Source organism: Dreissena polymorpha, chromosome 16, assembly GCF_020536995.1.
Source record: "Dreissena polymorpha isolate Duluth1 chromosome 16, UMN_Dpol_1.0, whole genome shotgun sequence".
In the NCBI taxonomy this organism is placed as follows: domain Eukaryota; kingdom Metazoa; phylum Mollusca; class Bivalvia; order Myida; family Dreissenidae; genus Dreissena; species Dreissena polymorpha.
In genome coordinates, this window is record NC_068370.1 from 30512823 (window position 1) to 30532495 (window position 19673).

At 33.7% G+C, this 19673-nt stretch overlaps 1 protein-coding gene and 1 long non-coding RNA gene across 4 annotated transcripts in view; one reads left to right on the forward strand and one right to left on the reverse strand.

Moving 5' to 3' along the window:
- Positions 1-19673, forward strand: part of LOC127861437 (protein Hook homolog 3-like) — a 75894-nt gene that overhangs the window by 15651 nt on the left and 40570 nt on the right. For all 3 annotated transcript variants that reach the window (XM_052399910.1, XM_052399909.1, XM_052399911.1), the window contains exons 5-8: positions 2675-2823; positions 3736-3786; positions 5096-5179; positions 18457-18551. In XM_052399910.1, the coding sequence (XP_052255870.1) occupies positions 2675-2823; positions 3736-3786; positions 5096-5179; positions 18457-18551 (379 nt within the window). The remainder of the gene's footprint in view (positions 1-2674; positions 2824-3735; positions 3787-5095; positions 5180-18456; positions 18552-19673) is intronic.
- Positions 14756-16939, reverse strand: LOC127861455 (uncharacterized). Its single transcript, XR_008040225.1, has 3 exons — positions 16740-16939; positions 16173-16311; positions 14756-15430 (listed from the first exon to the last, which is right to left on the reverse strand). It is a non-coding gene; the product is annotated as an uncharacterized LOC127861455 (long non-coding RNA).

Below are 19673 nucleotides of genomic sequence, written 5' to 3' on the forward strand. Positions count from 1 at the left end.
ATGTTCCACTTTCCATGCTATCTGAAAATATTTTCCATGGTTATCCAGCCTTAATCCACCGTTTTCCATTCCTTTTCCATGCTTTTCCATCCAAGGCTGGAAAACGCTTGGAAAAAAAGTCCACGTTTCATGGACATTTCTAGAACAAAACCCTGGAAAACCCTGGAAACTGTTTCAAATTCCAGGGATTTCCATGGAATTCCATGTTATACCATGGATTTCCAGCCTAAGTTCCATGATAACCCTGGAAAATGTACACCCGGGTAACTGTTGAAATTACACTACAAGTTGTTCATTGTTTTTTTGCTAATTTAATACCAGTAGTAATGTAAAAAACTGGAATCAGTACATAAATTGATATTTTAATGTTTTTGCATATTCCTACAGTTTGCTTGTACACCAATATTTAGTTCATGTTTTTTTGTAAGGCTTTTAGTATGGGTATCATTCAATTAGTAAGGCTTTTAGTATGGGTATCATTCAATTAGTAAGGCTTTTAGTATGGGTATCATTCAATTATTGAAAAAAAAATCTTATCAGGGATGCTGTTTTTTGTTGCACACAAACGGAATCTTCGTTTCTATGGTTTCAGTTTTATAATCATGTAGTTCCATTTTTAAAGTAAAAAACTTAAATTGGCATTGGAGTTTTCTCAAACACGTTTATGAACCAGGCATAATAATCTGGATAAAGCCCTTGTTATAATCCATGCTCTTTGAGTGCATAGTACATTAAAGTTAATTACTTACCAATATTATGAGACCTGAAATACCTTTCCAACAATGCCATAGTATCAGCAAAGCTTGTCAAAGATTATTGTATAACATTACAACTCGTCAAAGTTTGGTGTGTTACATGTAGCTTTAGAAACCATTTGCAAAACAGTGGGAATTTAATGATCTATCTGACAGCCTTTAAATGGCCTTTTAGTCAAATGTCCCTTTTTGATGTCAGTTATTTTGTGTGTATATAAAGGATTTCTAATGAGAAGAGAGGGATAAAAATCAATAGCAGATTATTTTTGTAAGATGAAAAACGTTTTGTTTACATTTTGTTATACATTTTTTTGCTTGGCCCATAACTATTTTGTGTTTGATGGGATTACAAATTAAATTAGAACAAATAATCATAGTATCATAAGGTCACGTCATGTAAAACAATGTCACTCACTTAAAGGGATCTTTTCACGCTTTGGTAAATTGACAAAATTGAAAAAAGTTGTTTCAGATTCGCAATTTTTCGTTTTAGTTATGATATTTGTGAGGAAACAGTAATACTGAACATTTACCATGGTCTAATATAGCCATTATATGCATCTTTTGACGATTTTAAAACCTAAAAATTATAAAGCGTTGCAACGCGAAACGATTGAATAATTTGGAGAGTTCTGTTTTTGTCGTTAAATTTTGTGAAACTACGAAAATTGCTTATATAAGGTATAAAATTCGTAACGTATGTGTACTCGGCGGAATAGCTCAGTAGGCTAAAGCGTTTTTACTTCAGGACTCTGGCAGGACTCCAGGGGTCACTAGTTCGAAACCTGGTCCGGGCAATGTTCTTTTCCTTTTTTTAAATTTTATTCTTGATTTTTTACTGGAGCTTTTACGATCAAATGTTTACATTTATCGATATAAAGCATTTAATGAATAAGTTAAAAAATGCCAAAATCTGTGAAAAGGCCCCTTTAAAGGTCAAGTTAACAGTAAACACTTAAAGTTCTCACTTGTTCCATATATGGATAGTGTGGAAATTTGTTTCCAGCCCATAACTTTGTCATGCATTATCTTTGTTTTTCCAATAAAGGTCATGGTTGCATTTGTCTCTTGAAAGTTTGCACATAGGCCTTGTATGGTAATAGTGGTAGTAGAATGTTCTTGTGAATGTCTGTAACTGTTCTATTTCTTTAAAGAGCGTTAATAAGTTTTTCATTATTTAATAACAACTTGTTGTATGCATCAACTTTGATACCTCCTTAATGGTAAATGGTACAATTGTGAAATAGGCTCTTAAAATATATGGGTCCTTTTACATTGTACACATTTCTATTTACAGAAAATGCTAGTACAATTTTCTTGATTTGAAAATTTAAAACATTAATTATGCCAAAAGTTAAAATAAATATCTATGTCGGATTATTACTTGAACTCCTAAAGTTTTAGCATTCTTCATAGAGTCATCAGCAATTTAAGCCATAAAAAGCATAAAGCCTTGCTCAACAACAACAACTAGGTGGTTTTGATGATTGGTTTTTACCTGGACCTCTTACTTCAGCTGAAAATATTTTCTTAGGGTTTTTTACTGAAATAATAGATTTCTTAAAAAAAGAAAGAAAAAGCTTTAGTAAGGGTATAATAAAGTAAAACAAGTAGAGAAAATGAAGCCATGGCAGGGCTTCCTCTGGCTCAAATATTTATCAAGCCAAATTTGACTCGCTTTGGCGAAATTATTATAATTTTGTTTATTTTTGGTGTATTTATGAAGGAAAAATTGGAACCAAAAATAATTTTCTTCAGACAAGTTGGTCAATTTGAAGCCATGGGCTAATTTAGCAAATGACAGAGTTAGCTCTGCAAAGGACAGCCTGAACATGTGTTTCTGTGTGTTGTTAAACGTTACCAACCTCAAATATTGTACTATTTCGATGTCATACCAGTCTCTGTGTGCTGGTTGCTAGGTGAGAGCAGTAACCATGGTGAGCTGGGTCGTCTGCTGCAGCTGATTCTGGGGTGTGCGGTGAACTGCGCAGAGAAGCAGGAGTACATCCAGCGTATCATGGCCATGGAGGAGTCAGTGCAACACGCCGTCATGACAGCCATACAGGAGGTGACGTCTGACACTTCCACTTTGAAATTCATTCTGAGCAAACTAGCTTAATGAATGTGCCTGAAGTGACATCCCAGATAAGCTTGTGCAGTCCGCACAGGCTTATTAGGGAAGACACTTTCCGCTTGTATGGATTTTTTTTAAAGGGATTTGCTTTTTCATTAGATCCAGTCTAGGTGGAAAACGTTCATGTGGATGTGGACTGCGTAGGCTAATCAGGGACAGCATTTGAAACACATATATTAACCCTTTGCATGCTGGGAAATTTGTCCTCTGCTAAAATGTTCTCTGCTAAATTTATAAAATTAGCAATTTTCTTCGATTTTTTTTTCAAAGAATACTATCAGAATAGCAAACAGTTTGGATCCTGATGAGACGCCACGTTCTGTGGCGTCTCATCTGGATCCAAATTGTTTGCAAAGGCCTTCAAAATCCGGTTCCAGAGCTCAAAGGGTTAAGCCCATTTGGCCTAGAACAAGGTTCCTTTAGTTTCCATCCATTTACTTGGGGATGACCCTTTAGATGCCTTCATGTGTGATAATTTGTACATGACCATGTAACAGTTAAAGAATAATTTACTTTGGAGGATTTTTACATTGGGAAACATAACTAATGTACAGTGAGATTGCTTCTTTCAATAAGAAGGGTGGAAATTTGAAGAATTGTGTAGTTATATGATTTTTCAAGCAGTCTTTTAATTTGCAATTGAATATTCACAAGAGAGGTCTAAAATTTCATAAAAAAATAATTATTCTCCCACTTTTTGAGTTCACCAGTCCAGAGGGACATCAAAGGGCACAGCACCCTGTCATTTTGCTCTAGACCTTTCCTTATTTTATGCTTTGTGACTTTTTACTATTTTACGGGTCTGCAGTTTACGTCTTATAATTGTTCCTTCTTTTTGTTCTAAAGCTGATGACCAAAGAAATAGCATCGGACGTAGACTCTGAAGTTGGGGAACAGGTAAATAATTGAGAAATGTGTTGGTTTGGAAAGCAGATCAATTTTATTCCACAAGCTACCCGAGAAATAAATACACAAGCCACAAGTGAAAATCTATTTTTTCTATGATTATAAGATGTTATAAAATCAATATTCTACACAAAACTAATTTCTTTGCCTATTGTTTGTTTCCATATAAAATGGGCTTGACTAGAAATTTTCATTGAAGTATAAGGTCATGATTTTAAAATTGTGAGTCAGCCATAATTTACAGTCTGCTTCTCTTTACTTATAAATTCTGGAGCGGGTGTGAATGACACTTATAGTTTCAAATAACAGGAATACAGAAAGTAAAAAAGCGTATTGAACAATTAAAAATATATGCAAAATAAAAGAAGATTGTTTACAAGAAACGTATATGTTGTTAAATGATAATATCAAGCTTTTGTCGGTCTATAAAATGTAGAGTGTTATCAAATTTGTTGGCATTTTAATGTAAATATGTTATTATTAAAACTTTTGATAATAAGCCAATAACTGTTTTATTTTATCTTCCTGAAGCACTATTTGGCATGCATATTAAATAATTCCATATCAAGTTGAATTAATTATGGTATCACTACAGGATGACAATAAAAATAAGATTTATTTATGTCTCTGGCATCTTTTTAGCTTGGAGTTTTCGGAGAAAACCAGGGGTATTGTCATAGCCAGCTTGTTGTGTCGTCCACCGTCGACGTCCGCGTCGTGCTAAAACCTTAAACATTGGCTCTAAAATCAAAGTGCTTCCACCTACAACTTTGAAACTTCATATGTAGATGCACCTTGATGAGTTCTACTCGCCACATCCATTTTGGGGTCACTAGGTCAAAGGTCAACGTCACTGTGACCTTTAAAAAAAAGAAAAAAAATTCTGACAAGCTTTCATTTATTCAAAACTGCACCCGTAGCTGAGCGTGGCACCCGTTATGGGGTGCTCTTGTTAAAAGAGACATTTTTTCCTGCCCTCTTAGTCCTCTTGTCTTTCTGTCAGTGACAGGTGCAGTAGATTTTACAGTTTTAAAACTTTGGTACTTGCTTAGTTGTTGTTTATGACCTATTCATCAATATCACCCAACCATCTTTGACCTTGACCAAATTTTGACATGTTCTAATAATGTTAGTTGATTAGCGTTGTTATGGAATGGTCATAAGCAACAACTATATAGTTGTAACAAGACACATTTTTATTTAACAGATATGTAACATAAAAAATTGATATCCTTTTTTAGCACACCAAAATAACATATTTAGCATGTGAACATTAATTTAGATTGTTTTATGTTCTCAGTTACGTAAAACAGTAGAAGAACTCAACAGTGCAATGGAAGCCAAAGAAGAACTGATGCAAAGATGTCATGAGCTGGACCTACAGGTAAAATCCAGGGGCCAGTTTGCTAAGAACTCATAAATGTGATTTAAGCTTACAGTTGTTTAGCGATTTTAGTCCAGTAGACCATATGTTACATGTAAATGCAAAGACATTTTAAGATATGCTTGTGCACATTTTAAGCATGGAACTTTAAGGCAGGACATGAGAATGTGTATCATTTATGACAGTCTCCGTTTAATCCCCATTGTATTTTCAAATTGTTAGGCTCACAAGGACTGGAAAAAAACCATTATAAACAAATAAAGGCGTCAGTGTGTATAAATTCTTATTCAAACCCAACTTGAAAGGTTGAACAAGCGAATAAATTATGTAGAAATGTACAATATAAATATGTGTATTATTGAAATATTGAGAATTATTTAAGGCTCCTCTATTGTCCATGTTCCAATGATTTTTTTGTTTTTGCTGTCTGTAATTAATTTCTCACATTAAGAGAAAGTTTGTCTTGAGCATTTATTGATCAATGTTTAATGTTTTCTGCACTGACCTTGTAATTAATTCTGTAGTTTTATGCATTAAGGTATAATAATATGAACAAATATGAGCCAAGATATGGGGAAACGAGGTTTAATGCATGTGCGTAGTCTCTTTTAAGATTAGCCTGTTTAGGGGGACACTTTCCACCTCAACTGGAATTTCACTAAGAATAGATTTCCTTTAACCCTTTGCTCCTTAGATATGTGTTTTGACGCCTTTGTAGTTACTTAGAAAATTACATTTAATTAAAGACTTTTCTTACTATGTTCAAGTTTTAAAGGCTTACCTTCGAACCCTTAGACACTGATGAGCAGCAAACAGCATAAAACCTGAATAGACTGTGAGCTTCTCGCAGTCTGGTCTGGTTTTATGCTTGTTGCAAAAGCCATTTTCATTTTGCTTCTGATGGGGAAAGGGTTAAACAACAAAATAAAAAAACATACGGTGGAAAGTGTCGCCCGTGAATAGCCTGTGGGAATGCACATTAATTAACCCTTTCAGTGCTGGAACCGAATTTTGAAGGCCTTTGCAAACAGTTTGATCCAGATGAGACGCCACAGAACGTGGCGTCTCATCAGGATCCAAACTATTTGCTATTCTGATAGTATTCTTTGAAAAAAATCGAAGAAAATGCTAATTTTAGAAATTTAGCAGAAGACATTTTAGCAAACAACAAATTTCCCAGCATGCAAAGGGTTAAGGCCCGTTTTCCCAGAGCGAGGTTCTAATGTAACATGACATTGTTTTCATTTCTCAAGTTGAAAAGCTTTTCATTTGCATGTTCCATTTTATTTGCATTCCAAGAAAAAATTAGTAAGTCAAATTTGTGTTCTCCTTCTACTTCAGCTTATTTTGGGGTGCTCACCGGGTATCTGTAGTTTATGCATTGAAAATCAACATTTTTAGCTATTCACCTAATAGTCGGAGCAATACTATCGCCAAAAATGTTGTCGATAATTATTTGGTTTGGTCAGATTTTTTGTTTTAATTTGTAAGTTTTCGGCTCTCATTAAACATACGCTGTATAATTACTACAGAGGTTCATTTAAATTTGTCTTTGTGGTAGATGGATTTAGGTGAATGACAGAAAATGTGCTATAAAAGCTGAATAATAGTCTAGTGCGCTGTTTTCGGACAGTTTTTGCTACTCTGCCATATGCTATTAGTAATGCTTGGCGTGATATTAAGTAAAACACAAAATGTTGTCAGTTCAAATTAAACTCTCATTTAACATACAGTGTATAGTTACTACAGATGTTCATTTAAATTTGTCTTTGTGGTAGATGGATTTAGGTGAATGACAGAAAATGTGCTATGAAAGCTGAATAATAGTCTAGTGCGCTGTTTTGGGGACAGTTTTTGCTACTCTGCCATATGCTATTAGTAATGCTTGGCATGATATTAAGTAAAACACAAAATGTTGTCAGTTCAAATTCAGTGAATTGTCCAGGGCTTGTTTTTCCTTCTTAAGAAAGGAGTCGTCTTCACCCAGTGGAATTGCTTATATTTAATTTCGTATTAATGATTTTTTGTTCTCTAAATTTTAAGTTTACCTTTGATATTGTTTTCAGCATGATCAGTTGTCTTGATATATATTTAATACCAAAATGGAAAGCCATGCCACTCTGAACAACTTTATATCTCCTGTGTGTGAAGGGTAGCAAGCTTATGTCATGGATATATCATTTAGTTTGTTTGTATGCATATTTGTAACCATAGGTCCATCTTTGCAAAAGCCGTTACAGATGTTGGGTGGTCCTTAACCACAATTGCTCCAAAGATTCATTTTATCTACTCAACGTACCCAAGAAGTTAAATTTTCAAAAGAGTGACATTTTCCCTGAAATATCTTAGCTTATTTGTATCTAACTTTACCACATATAATGTTTTATGGATGTCTCCATGCAGTCAGTGATTAAATGGTTGCAGTCTAATGCTCAATGTACACATGTACATACATGTAAATGCTTGAGCTAGTCAGTTTTAAGTTTTTATGAAATGCAGCTTAAATTTCTTACCGAGGTGGTTTAGTGACAATATATGCTTGCTTGCATCATTATAATTTCTATTCTGCTGAAAGGAGGCATATAGTATTTGCATAGTCTGTCCATGAGTCAGTGTGTCCAACTTTTTGTGCAGTGTATAACTGGGAAAGTATGGAAGCGATTCAAATGAAACTTATTAATTTAATTAAAAACAGAGGGCTTTAGGTGAATTGCAGAGGACCATATTTCTATTAAGGATCAACATGTGTATTGCCCTTTTGTCGATTTTTGTCTGCAGACGATAATTGTCATAGTATTTAAAGGGACTTTTTCACTGATATTGGCATGTTTTAAAGTTTGTCGTTAAATGATTTAATTTAGGGATGCAAGAGGTAACAAAAATCATTAACCGGTTAACATTTTGTCGTAACCGGTTAGTAACCGGTTTACCGAAACAACTAAAGTAGTTAAAATGTTAAAGTATACATAAACAATGTCATGCATACTCTCTATAGAAACGAAAGTTATACGAGATTGCTTGCGTTGATAACATGTCTGTTTCTTAATAAAATGTATTGTAACATTTATTTTAGTAATTTTGTAAATGTTTTCTATATATTGTATATATTTTTCTTGCGTAAAAGATTATGAGTAAAAAAATAAAGAATTATACAATGTTCATTTTCATTTGTCATTAACTTTTTTTTTTGTTGGGCTGCTTACATTACGTTCACGTCGTATCGCTCAAAAATGGTGTGTTTCTTGGTTTATTCTGTTTTAAGTTTATTATTAATGTTTATTTATTAAATTAGTTTAATTATTTGCTTTCTTAAATAAAACTTGCCTTAGACGGTAGTGGTGGCATCGTTGATGATGTAAATTACTAACAACGATTTTAATTTCTGATAGAACAAATAAGACGTTAACTGGACAAGACTTTTACTATGAATTTGATTCCTGATAAAACTGTTACTTATAAATTCTTTATTTTCGCAAGCGATCAGTGTTGAATATTGGTTAACAAAACAAAATAAGCTATCCAATGTCTCAACTAAATTGTATCGCGAGTTAGATAAACTCTTCGCTAATAGCCCCACTCCGCGCAGTTTGCTAGTTAAATTTTTTGCGAGTTAAACAAAAGTGCCAATTATCAAAACGTATCCCTTGTTTGTAACCACAAAGGTAATGATTTATTGCTTTATTGCCTTGTTTGTTGCCACGTTATTTACTACCGTCGATGTTGCGGCATGTTCTTCTGAGGCGCCAGCGCACATTGGCAGTCTGTCACACGCAAAACGTTAAATCATACGAATTGTATTTTGAAAAAGATAATAAAAAGTATTCAAAGAAAAGAGCATGCTAACATTATTTTTTTCATGTTAACCTTTTCCCGAAAAAGTAACCGGTTAACTGGTCATTTTGGTAGGTTAACCAGTTAACCTGTTGCATCCATAATTTAATTTGATAAATGTAAACATTGTAACTTAAGAGTTTCAGTATAAAACAAAAATACAATTAAAAAAAGAACAAAAAGTAATCTATATGTGGGCTGGAACTACTGACCCTTGTAGTAAAAGTCTAGCGCATAAACCACTCGCCCATCTGTGCTGACATGGTAGTAGTTGTATATTATATTTTATATAAGCAATTCTTGTAATGTCACCAAATATAACGATAACAACAGAACTTTCTTAAGTATACAATCGTTTTACGTTTCTAACGCTTTATAAGTTTCAGGTTTTTAAATTGTCAAAAGATGCATGTAATGGATATTTTAAAGCATTGCAAAAGTTCAGTATTACTACCGGTATTTCCTTGCAAAAAAACATAACTACATTAACAAATTTGCAATCTTAAACAATTTTGTCAATTTATCAAAACGTGAAATGGTTCATTTCATAAAACTGAGTTCATTTATTTCAGACAATTAGACTTAGTGCAGAGTACAAGAACCACAACTGTTTTGAAAGTATTATTAGAGTTATCGCCCTTTGCATAATTTTTGTATTGTCATTTTTTCCTCTTGTGCAGAACATAACTCATGTTGTATTGGGGGGATTCAAATGAAACTTCTTACAATAATACAATGTAGATGTTTTAAAGGGAAGTGCAGGGTACCCCGGTACATTGAACGTAATCCTCTTGGGATTTACAGAGTTGTTGCCATTTAGTAAATTTTCTTGTGCAGTGAATAATTCCCTTAGTGTAGAAAGTCTTTAAATAACTTGTTGTACATTCATAGAGGACATTTTAGAATACAAGAAGCCCAACTCTTGATAGTATTGTTGAGAGTTATTTTCCCTTTGATGGTATTCAAAATTATCTTTATTTAATGGTAGATGGCTTTTGAAGAAATGCTCCTAAACTCTATTAAATATTTAAAGAGCTATGTCCCTTCATTTGTTTTATCATGTGTGGATCATATATTCATAAGTATAGAGGTAGAGAAGAACAAAATATTTTGGAGCATTACTCTAAATATTTTGAAGGGAATCTTACAGAAGTTCATATAATTGATAAGAGGTAGTACAGAAAACAAATAGCATAACTGATTCACTAGTGTTATATAATAGTTGCCTTTTGTTAATTTTCTGTTTGTTTGTTTTCCCACACTTTGAAGGTCAGGATCACAATTTTGGGGTCAAGATAAGAATTAGGGGGCATAAATTGACAGTACTTAATTTTTAGATGGGAAAGATTGCAATCTGCTTAATAGAGTAGTTTTTTGTTTTCTTAATTCCCTGGACACAACATGCTCATGCTTAACCAAATTATAATGAAATTTGCCTTAAACATATCTTTTATCGGTATCTTGATTGAGATAGAAAATGGTATTGTTCTGGTAAAAAAGAGCTGCCGGGGTTGGCTTGGCAGATTTCCTTGTATTGCCACCAGCCATATCAGCATGTAAGAATAATGTTCATCTGGGGATCGTTTCAATAAGATATCGTATCGTAAATATTACGTTATCGTAACTCGAGTAGTTGCGATTGGATTTAAGATTATCGTAAACCGTTTCAATAAACCACTCGTAAATGTCCTCGTAAATCGCTCTCTCAATCTACGATTTCTTTATTGTACATTCGGTTTTCTTTGGGGTTATATTCAAACTGTCAACATCCGGTAGGTTGTTTACACCGTGTTGTTTTCGTAATGTGTTGCGGAAATTTGAGAAAAAGCACATATAACAAACATTGAACAGAGAGCGAGATGGCTCACACGGGATCAATACACGATTTATTGCATAAATCAATCTTTCGTACCGTGTTACAGTGGAATAGTGTTGTTTTTCACTGTGTGCAAAGTCCATGAACTCACTGGAATTGTTACTAACGTCGTTAGTGGAAATGGAATTTAGAAATGTCTAATCCTCATGCTGAATTATCAACAGCATCATTTCTGTGGAACACTGCCATATGCCTTATATAAGTGTTTCATAGTTATGGTGCTTTTAAAATAGTTCACTATCTGCCAAGATTGGAATGGTACTTGTATACAGGTAAAATAAATAATTGTGCAGTGTTTATTTTACTAACATTGTAGTGAAATAAGGTCACTTCCAACAGCCTTGCTGTTGGGCTAGCTCTTTAGCAACGCGGTTAAACTGTCTGACTACCACTCTGAAGGTCGTGGGTTCAATGCCTGGCTTGAGCTCAGTATTTTCACATTAATGGCGACGAGTCAAAAAACGAACTGTGAATGCGGGAATGGGTCTGAGCTGTGTAATGGTTTCTGGGAGGGCCATTTGGATGCAAGACATGCTGTAGCGAGCGTGTCTGGGCCTTGAAACATTAAAAGGGGTAGGAGTGTAGTGAAATAAGGTCACTAAGGCTGTTGGGCTAGCTCTTTAGCGACGCGGTTAGTGTCTGACTACCACTCTGGAGGTCGTGGGTTCAATCCCCGGCTTTTGCTCAGTATTTTCACATTAATATCATACACTATCACATATAAATATCTATTTAACTCTTTGTATTAAAGCTTGATTCCTGAAAAAGTATGATGCTTATCAAGACATTGGAGTCTATTTCCCGAGTAGAGCCAATACTTTGAGTCATCAGAGATGATCTTGAGGACCCTCCCTAATTCCCTCATTGCCAGTGGGGATCAAGGTGGGACCTTCTGATGAAAGAAGCTAGACAGACACTATAATTATGTAATATTCCAGGGAAACCTTTTTACCCGAGGTATTGTCATAGCCAGCTCGTCGCCCGCCCTCTGCCTTCCGCATCGTGCTAAAACTTTCGACATTTTGCTCTAAAATCAAAGTGCTTCCACCTGCAACTTTTTAACTTAATATGTAGATGCACCTTGATGAGTTCTACATGCCACACCCATTTTTGGGTAACAAGGTCTAAGGTCACTGTGACCTTAAAAAAAATCTGACAAGCTTTAATTTACTCAAAAGTGCATATAATCATTGATGATTCTGTAATACATGTAGTTACATATTAAAACAGTTACAATATGTGTTACTCATTTTTTTGCTTCATAAAACATGGTTTATCTCAATGCACATCCAACTCTCTCAGTAACGCTTGATTGGCCATTGTCGGCTTGGGTACTTCTTACATGTACCTTGGGTACTCTTAAGTATACTTAAATGTACCCCGGGTCACCGATTACCCTAAAACGATATTGCTTACCTTCAACAAACTAATCTTTAAAAACAAACTGTATCAACATGCTTTTTGAGTAAGAGTTTTGATAATATAGAGGCCATTGTACAGAAAATTTGACATGAATGTGAACATAATTAATAAAAAAAAAATAGCAGACAACAACCGATTTAGGGTTAAAATTCCCGGGTATGTTTTAGTATATTTACCGTACCCGGGGTACATGTAAGTATACTTAAGAATACCAGCGGTACATGTAGGTAGTACCCGAGCTGTAAATGACCAATCAAGCCTCAGTAACTGTTCCTAAATTACAGTCACTATGTTGCCTTTTAAACTCCAACACAAAAAGGTCTTGACAAATGAAATGTAGGGTATTTGCACCATATTTGTCTGTGTTTAATGATCATGTAAATAAACTTGACATGCAGAAAAATAATATACTTTTAACATAATTGTTATGTCCCCCACCACTATAGTGGGGGGCATATTGTTTTTGCCCTGTCTATCTGTTGGTTTGTCTGTCTGTTGGTTTGTTTGCTCCAACTTTAACATTTTGCCATAACTTTTGCAATATTGAAGCTAGCAACTTCATATTCGGCATGCATGTGTATCTCATGGAGCTGCACATTTTGAGTGGTGAAAGGTCAAGGTCATCCTTCAAGGTCAAAGGTAAAAACAAAAAACCGTCGGAGACGGGTGATGCTCCCCAAAGGTTTTTTTGGTCACAATATTGCACTATATATTCAGATAAAAGGAAACGTCTTGAGGGCACAGTAGTTTGGGGGACAAGAATATTTATATATAAAATTTCAAAGGGCCATAACTCTGTGAAAAATCATCCGACCAGAACCCGCTGATAATATGCACATCTCCTTTTGGTAGTGAAGCTTCCCATAAAGTTTCATTGAATTCCCGTCATTAGTTGCTGATAAATAGCCCGGACAAAAATTGTACACGGATGGATGGACAGACGAAGCGGTGACTATATGCTCCCCCAAAATTTTTTGGGGGAGCATACAAAATCAAAGTGGCGCAGAAGGGGACATAGTGTTTCCCACAAACACATTTCTTGTTTTTCCTGCATGTTTCCTGCATACATTCATTTTTGTGTATTAAATTTTTTTATTTCTCCTTGTGAAAAATGCATTTCATCAGAAAATAAGTAGGTAACCATAAGTGCATTTTAATTGTGTTTTAAGTATATTTTCGAATAATTTAATTAACTTTTTGGAATAAACAAAACTGAAAAAGTACACACAAGTGTATTAAATTTGCATTAATTACATTTTCATATACATACATGTACCAACGCCTATTTATGAGCAGTAGTCCTAAAATGGTTTACTTATGGTTGACAAAATGCATTTTGTATTGCTATTATTTCAAAATATAGCTACCCATCCAGTTCAATATGAAACTGTAATGTTAAATTATACACAGTGACACTATGTGAAGTTGGAATATAACATGTTTTCAACAATTATAATGTGCTTTTTTTCCTATTGTGTTTATTTATTAGACAAAATTATAAGTAAAATAGATACTTGCATATACAAATTCATTTCATGCTCTGAATCTATTTTTGTTAAATACTGTGTATACTTTTGTATTATTTGTACTTTTCTAATGTTTAACAGTGATGGTATTTTTATTATTTTCATTGTATTTTTAAACTGTGTGCAGGAACACATCCACAGGGTTTCATTTTTTTAGGATTTAAGAAAAAATCAAATTAAACACCCAGTGAAATCAATTAAAATGATACAATTATATATGCAATAGTGTCTATTTTACTTATATTTTGTACAAATTAATAACAGGTTAAACGGCATGTAATGCAGTGTTGAAAAAAAACACTGTTTATTCCCAAATTGATGTCTTATTCCAACTTCACATGACAGTGTGTTCCTAGAATAATGAAGAAATACTGGAATCTCAAATTATGTCATATCATTGTTTCTAATATCTGCATCAGCAGAAACCCTTCTGAAAATGAAATGTGCTTTTTACCAAAATGCACTTAAAAAATTGCATTTTATCTGCATTTGTTTAAGCTAATTGTCTGCATTTTCTAGAGAGTACACTTTATTGCATTAATTAATTAGAAACAGATGAAGCCTTTTTTCATGTTCTTTAAATTCGGAAGTGTATTTTTTTTTTTTAATAAATAATCCACTTTTTCTTAGACAGTGGAGTTTTAAGTACATCTTTTTAATTTATAAAATGTTTAAAGTGTATCTTTTCTAGGTTAGGACATATTTTTACTTTAGAAACAAAATAACTCATTCTTAAAAGCATTATTAGGTGTTTGCTAAAATTTAAATTAGTAACAAAGTATTTTTTCCATTGGGGCCATACAATCAAAATGTTCACCATGAAAATGCTGACAACTTCAAACATCATTCTTTTTAAGTACAAATGTAAGCCCTTCTTCTGCGTTCTTTGTATTGCAATCCACTTTATAATTTAAAGTGTATTTAATTACATGTTGAACAAAAAGATTGTGAAGTAAGAAGCTAAAGTGACAATATTCAAGAAGCTTCTTCTCTTAAAGATTCACTAACACAACATCGAGTTTAAACAGTTTTAACAACTTTATTCGCAACAACAGTAAATATTTGTAGTGGTTATAACAATGACCCAAAGAAATATTATTTATATGTTTTTAAAAAAATCTGACGACATATGTGAAGGATTATCTGTGGAAAATATAGGGATATGGAGCAGCTGTACACACAATTTAAGTGGAACATTTTAAGTACAAAAGGGGCATTATTAAGCTAAATGCAGGTCAGAGATAAGCAACTTGGTCAGTGACCTCACAATGACATAATGACCCTGAATACATAAGTGCTTTTAATGAAAATATGTAATAGAAACAGTGATATAAGGATGTTGCATGTTTACCATAATTTTATACACAGCTTATCATTCAAGGTATAGTCGAGCTAAAATTGAATATATATTTTACATTTAAGTTCGAATAAAAAAAATACACATTTTTTTCTTCAAGAGTTCCTGCTGTGTTCAACTGCATGTGTGTAATATAACATATTCAGTATTATGGGTATGAGAGTCCCATCCACTGCTCCCGGGCCTTGTGGCAGAATCCAACCTTCATGCAAGTTTGTTGTTGTACGCGGACTGGAAACCTATGGAATGTATCATGTGTTTAAAATTAACAGTACATGATAAAGCATTTATATACATGATTTGATGAACTGTGTTTAAATTTTCATTTATTAACTGTGCTCAAGTTTTCATCATCTATTGATTTTTTATTCACATATAGTTTATGTATCAAATAAAAAAAACAAATGAGGATTAAAAAAAGATGAAAAGTAAATAAATTATGATTGTACCATCCCTGTAAAATGAAAAATAATTTTAACTTTAATTATTTGACCCAAAATCTATATGAGATTTTATCACATGCTATACCCTGTTACACCTGTGTAATATACTTTTTAAGCGTTTTCATTGGCTTAGTTTTCGTTTATTGACCAATCGCATTTTGTTATTTCACCGAAATGACATTGCAACGTCAAATGATGCCACGAAATGTAAACATCATTTGGGATTTATCATTATGTTTGCGTTAATATTTATTTAATTTGCTCATTTAAAAGCATGTGATAAAAAAGATCTCACACTTGTTGTCATATCATACATGTACCATATTTTATTAAACTCGTCCAGGAAATTCATTAGTAAGCTCGCCAAAGGCTCGTTTACATACAAAATTCCTTAACTCGTTTAATGAAATATGGTATGATATGACAACTCGTGCCAGATCATATATGTAAGACATGATGTATTTAAATAAATAACATTTTTTCTACAACAGTTTAAAATCATGATTGAGTAATTGATTATAGAAATAAAGACATTTACCGATCATATGTTTGCTGATTGAACTCGTGAAGGCATGTCAATTAACGAAAGATGATCTGCTGATTCCATGAAGATCTGCCAGCTTGGAATAGATGTTTCCTTTGGCCAAAAATCTTTAACTGATGTCAGTGATGAGTACCTGTTGGTGTAGTACAATATGAAAAAGTGAATAATACTAGTCTTCTAATGTAATGAAAATACTATAATATGTTACTGTTGTGTATGTGTGTTCAAGAACAACAAGATATTTTGATAACTCAGTAATTGATTTGTTATTTCATAATGATCATCACTTTGGTGTTTTGTGGTTGAAGGTTTGTTACACATGTAGGCTAACAGTTGCCTAACTGGGCACATTTTACAATCCAACATAATTTAGCAATGCATGTATCGTTCTGACAGAATATTAAATAAACATAATACAAAGAAAAGGAATAGATTGTAACGAGTTGTATAGCGTTGATAACAAACGTTTACCAAAAAAAAAAACAAGGCTCCATTGAGTACGTATCCGAACAAAAAAACTTCCGAAATCACATGCAAATTGCGATGGAGATAAAAGCTTACAGCAAAATTAATCATTGCACAATAATTTGAGCGGCGGGAAGCGCATATACTTCAACTGCTGTTGAACAATATAATTGCATCACACACATAATAAACACATGGGGTTTTCACGTATGATAAATTGCAATTTATTTTGATTTATTCATCCTTATCGAATATAAACAAAGGGCAGTAACTGACATATTGATTCCAACGTTAAATATTTTGCAGAAAGCAATCAAGGGATAAAAAACAACATGTTTACTTCCTCTGTATTGTCGTCGATAAAAAGACGAAGCCAAAAGCTTCTTATTGGCGTCCAAATGCACAACATACGCGGCGTCCATTTTGTTTTCGACGTAACTACGACTGCTTCTTACGTCTCGTAGACTTACGACAGAATTCTACGATATCGTAAGTTGCGAAAGTTTATTGAAACGCAAAATGGCAAGTTGCGATAATCGCAACTGGTTTACGAGTCGTAACATACTTACGAGAGCTTATTGAAACGGTCCCCTGGGTTTCAGGCAAGCATAGGGCTCTCTTTTTAGACTTTAATTATTTATACATTTAAATAATCACCAGTTTTGTTGCATTATAATTTTTAAAATAATTTGGTAAGACAATTCTTGCACATACATGTACCCTGTTAATATCTTGGCAGAATATTGTCTTAGAATGAAAAGTATTTTTTTAATTGAAATATTCAAGAATTGCTTTAATTTTGAGTCAAACTTGGTTTTAACCACCTACATCATTCTTCATGTAGAACATTTTGTTAATGTCACGATCACAAGTGGAAGCCTGTATATATTCAAACACTGAACATATTTTTCTTGGTTCTAAGTGTATTCTTTAGTCCAATAATGGGTTGGTGAATATGGGTACCGTATAGATTAACTAAAGTTTGTAAATTGCATTCCGTACAGTTGATTTCTCATCCTTAAGTTGATTTTCATACAGCGTGGTCATTGTTTAAATTTTAGTCTGTTTAAGCCATTGCATTATTACACATATAGTTAGGCTACAGCCTCAAACTGGCTTCTGCTTTTTAGCTAGAATCAGTCTATATACGCTATTGTATTATATAAAGTATTATTTAATTTTTGGGAAAACTGGGCTTAACCCTTTGCATGCTGGGAAATTTGTCGTCTGCTAAAATGTCGTCTGCAGAATTTCTAAAATTAGCAATTTTCTTCGATTTTTTTCAAAGAATACTATCAGAATAGCAAACAGTTTGGATCCTGATGAGACGCCACGTTTTGTGGCGTCTCATCTGGATCCAAACTGTTTGCAAAGGCCTTCAAAATTCGGTTCCCGCGCTGAAAGGGTTAATACATGTGTGTCAAGTATCCTCCAAGATAAGTCTGTGCAGTCTGCAGGTATGACACTTTCTGCTTTTATGGAATTTTTTGTTCAAAGGATTTCCATCTAAACAAAAAATCCAGTGAAAGTGGAAATTTGTGTCCCTGATAAGCCTGTGCAGACTTCATCTGGGACAACACTTTACGCACATGCACTAAACTCAGTTTTCCCAGGAAGCCACTCGAATTATTACATGCATAGCATGCTCTTATCTCATACTGCATGGCCTGCTGTTGAATGGCAGTCTGTATCTATATCCAGTTTATCCAAGAGTTTTCTTACACACTCATTATGGTGATTTCTCATACTGTATGGTTGACATTTGAGGTGTTTGCAGTGTAATCTGCACATTCTATTGTATTGTTACCCACAGGTGACTGCATTACAAGAAGAGAAACAGAATCTGTCCTTGGAGAACGAGAGACTTGCAGAGAGACTGAACATTGCGGAGAACCTTGACGATCCTAGGTAACGTATTCTTGCTGTCATAAAATGTTGTTCAAAGCCCTGAAATAATGATGAGTTGATTATTAGTTTTTTATTTATTAGCAATTTATTGAATCCTTGGTAACAAATTCAGTCTATCTGTATTTTTTTGTCAATTTGATATCAGTTGACCCTTTCAGTGCTGGAACCGAATTTTGAAGGCCTTTGCAAACAGTTAGGATCCAGATGAGACGCCACAGAACGTGGCGTCTCATCAGGATCCAAACTGTTTGCTATTCTGATAGTATTCTTCAAAAAAAAATCGAAGAAAATGCTAATTTTAAAAATTCAGCAGAAGACATTTTAGCAGACGACAAATTTCCCAGCATGCAAAGGGTTAAACTGCACACTGTGCACAGGCTAATCTGGGACGTCACTTTATACACATGTATTAAGCCCCGGTTTCCCAGAACGTGGCTCATATATAAATTGATATACAGGAAAGGATTAATAAGACTCTTGAAAAATCATGATTAAAATTCAATGCTAAAGTATGTCTAAAGTGTTGCAATATACATTTAAACACTGAAAATTTTATCGCAAAAGTAAAGATTTGTCAACATGGTTAAAAAGTGACAGTCAATTTTAAGAATTAGAATTTTAATTGTGGACGTTGGATTGCTTTGATGTATTTTAGACCTTGGGGATAGGGTTTTGTGATATGTTTAATGTTGCTTGATATTTAATCTTGGATTTTTTTTTTTTTTTAAGTTTTTAAAATGGTGTGGAAAAAAGTTTTGTACTTTAATGGCCTAATTCATGTGCTTGTAGATAGTTGTGTTTAGTTGTATATGTACTTTAATTTATCATTACTTGTTAGACCCCATCTAAGGTGTATATTAATGTAACTCCTGTAATTTTATTTACTGTAAGTTAATTTTATTTACATTTTCGTCCCCTACCGGTTTCACCGGAGGGGACTTATGGTTTGCGCTCTGTGTGTCCGTCAGTCAGTCAGGCCATTAGTCCGTGAGTCTGTCACACTTTTTATGTCCCCCACTATAGTAGTGGGGGACATATTGTTTTTGCCCTGTCTGTTGGTATGTTGGTCTGTCTTTTGGTCTGTTTGCGCCAACTTTAACATTTTGCAATAACTTTTGCTAT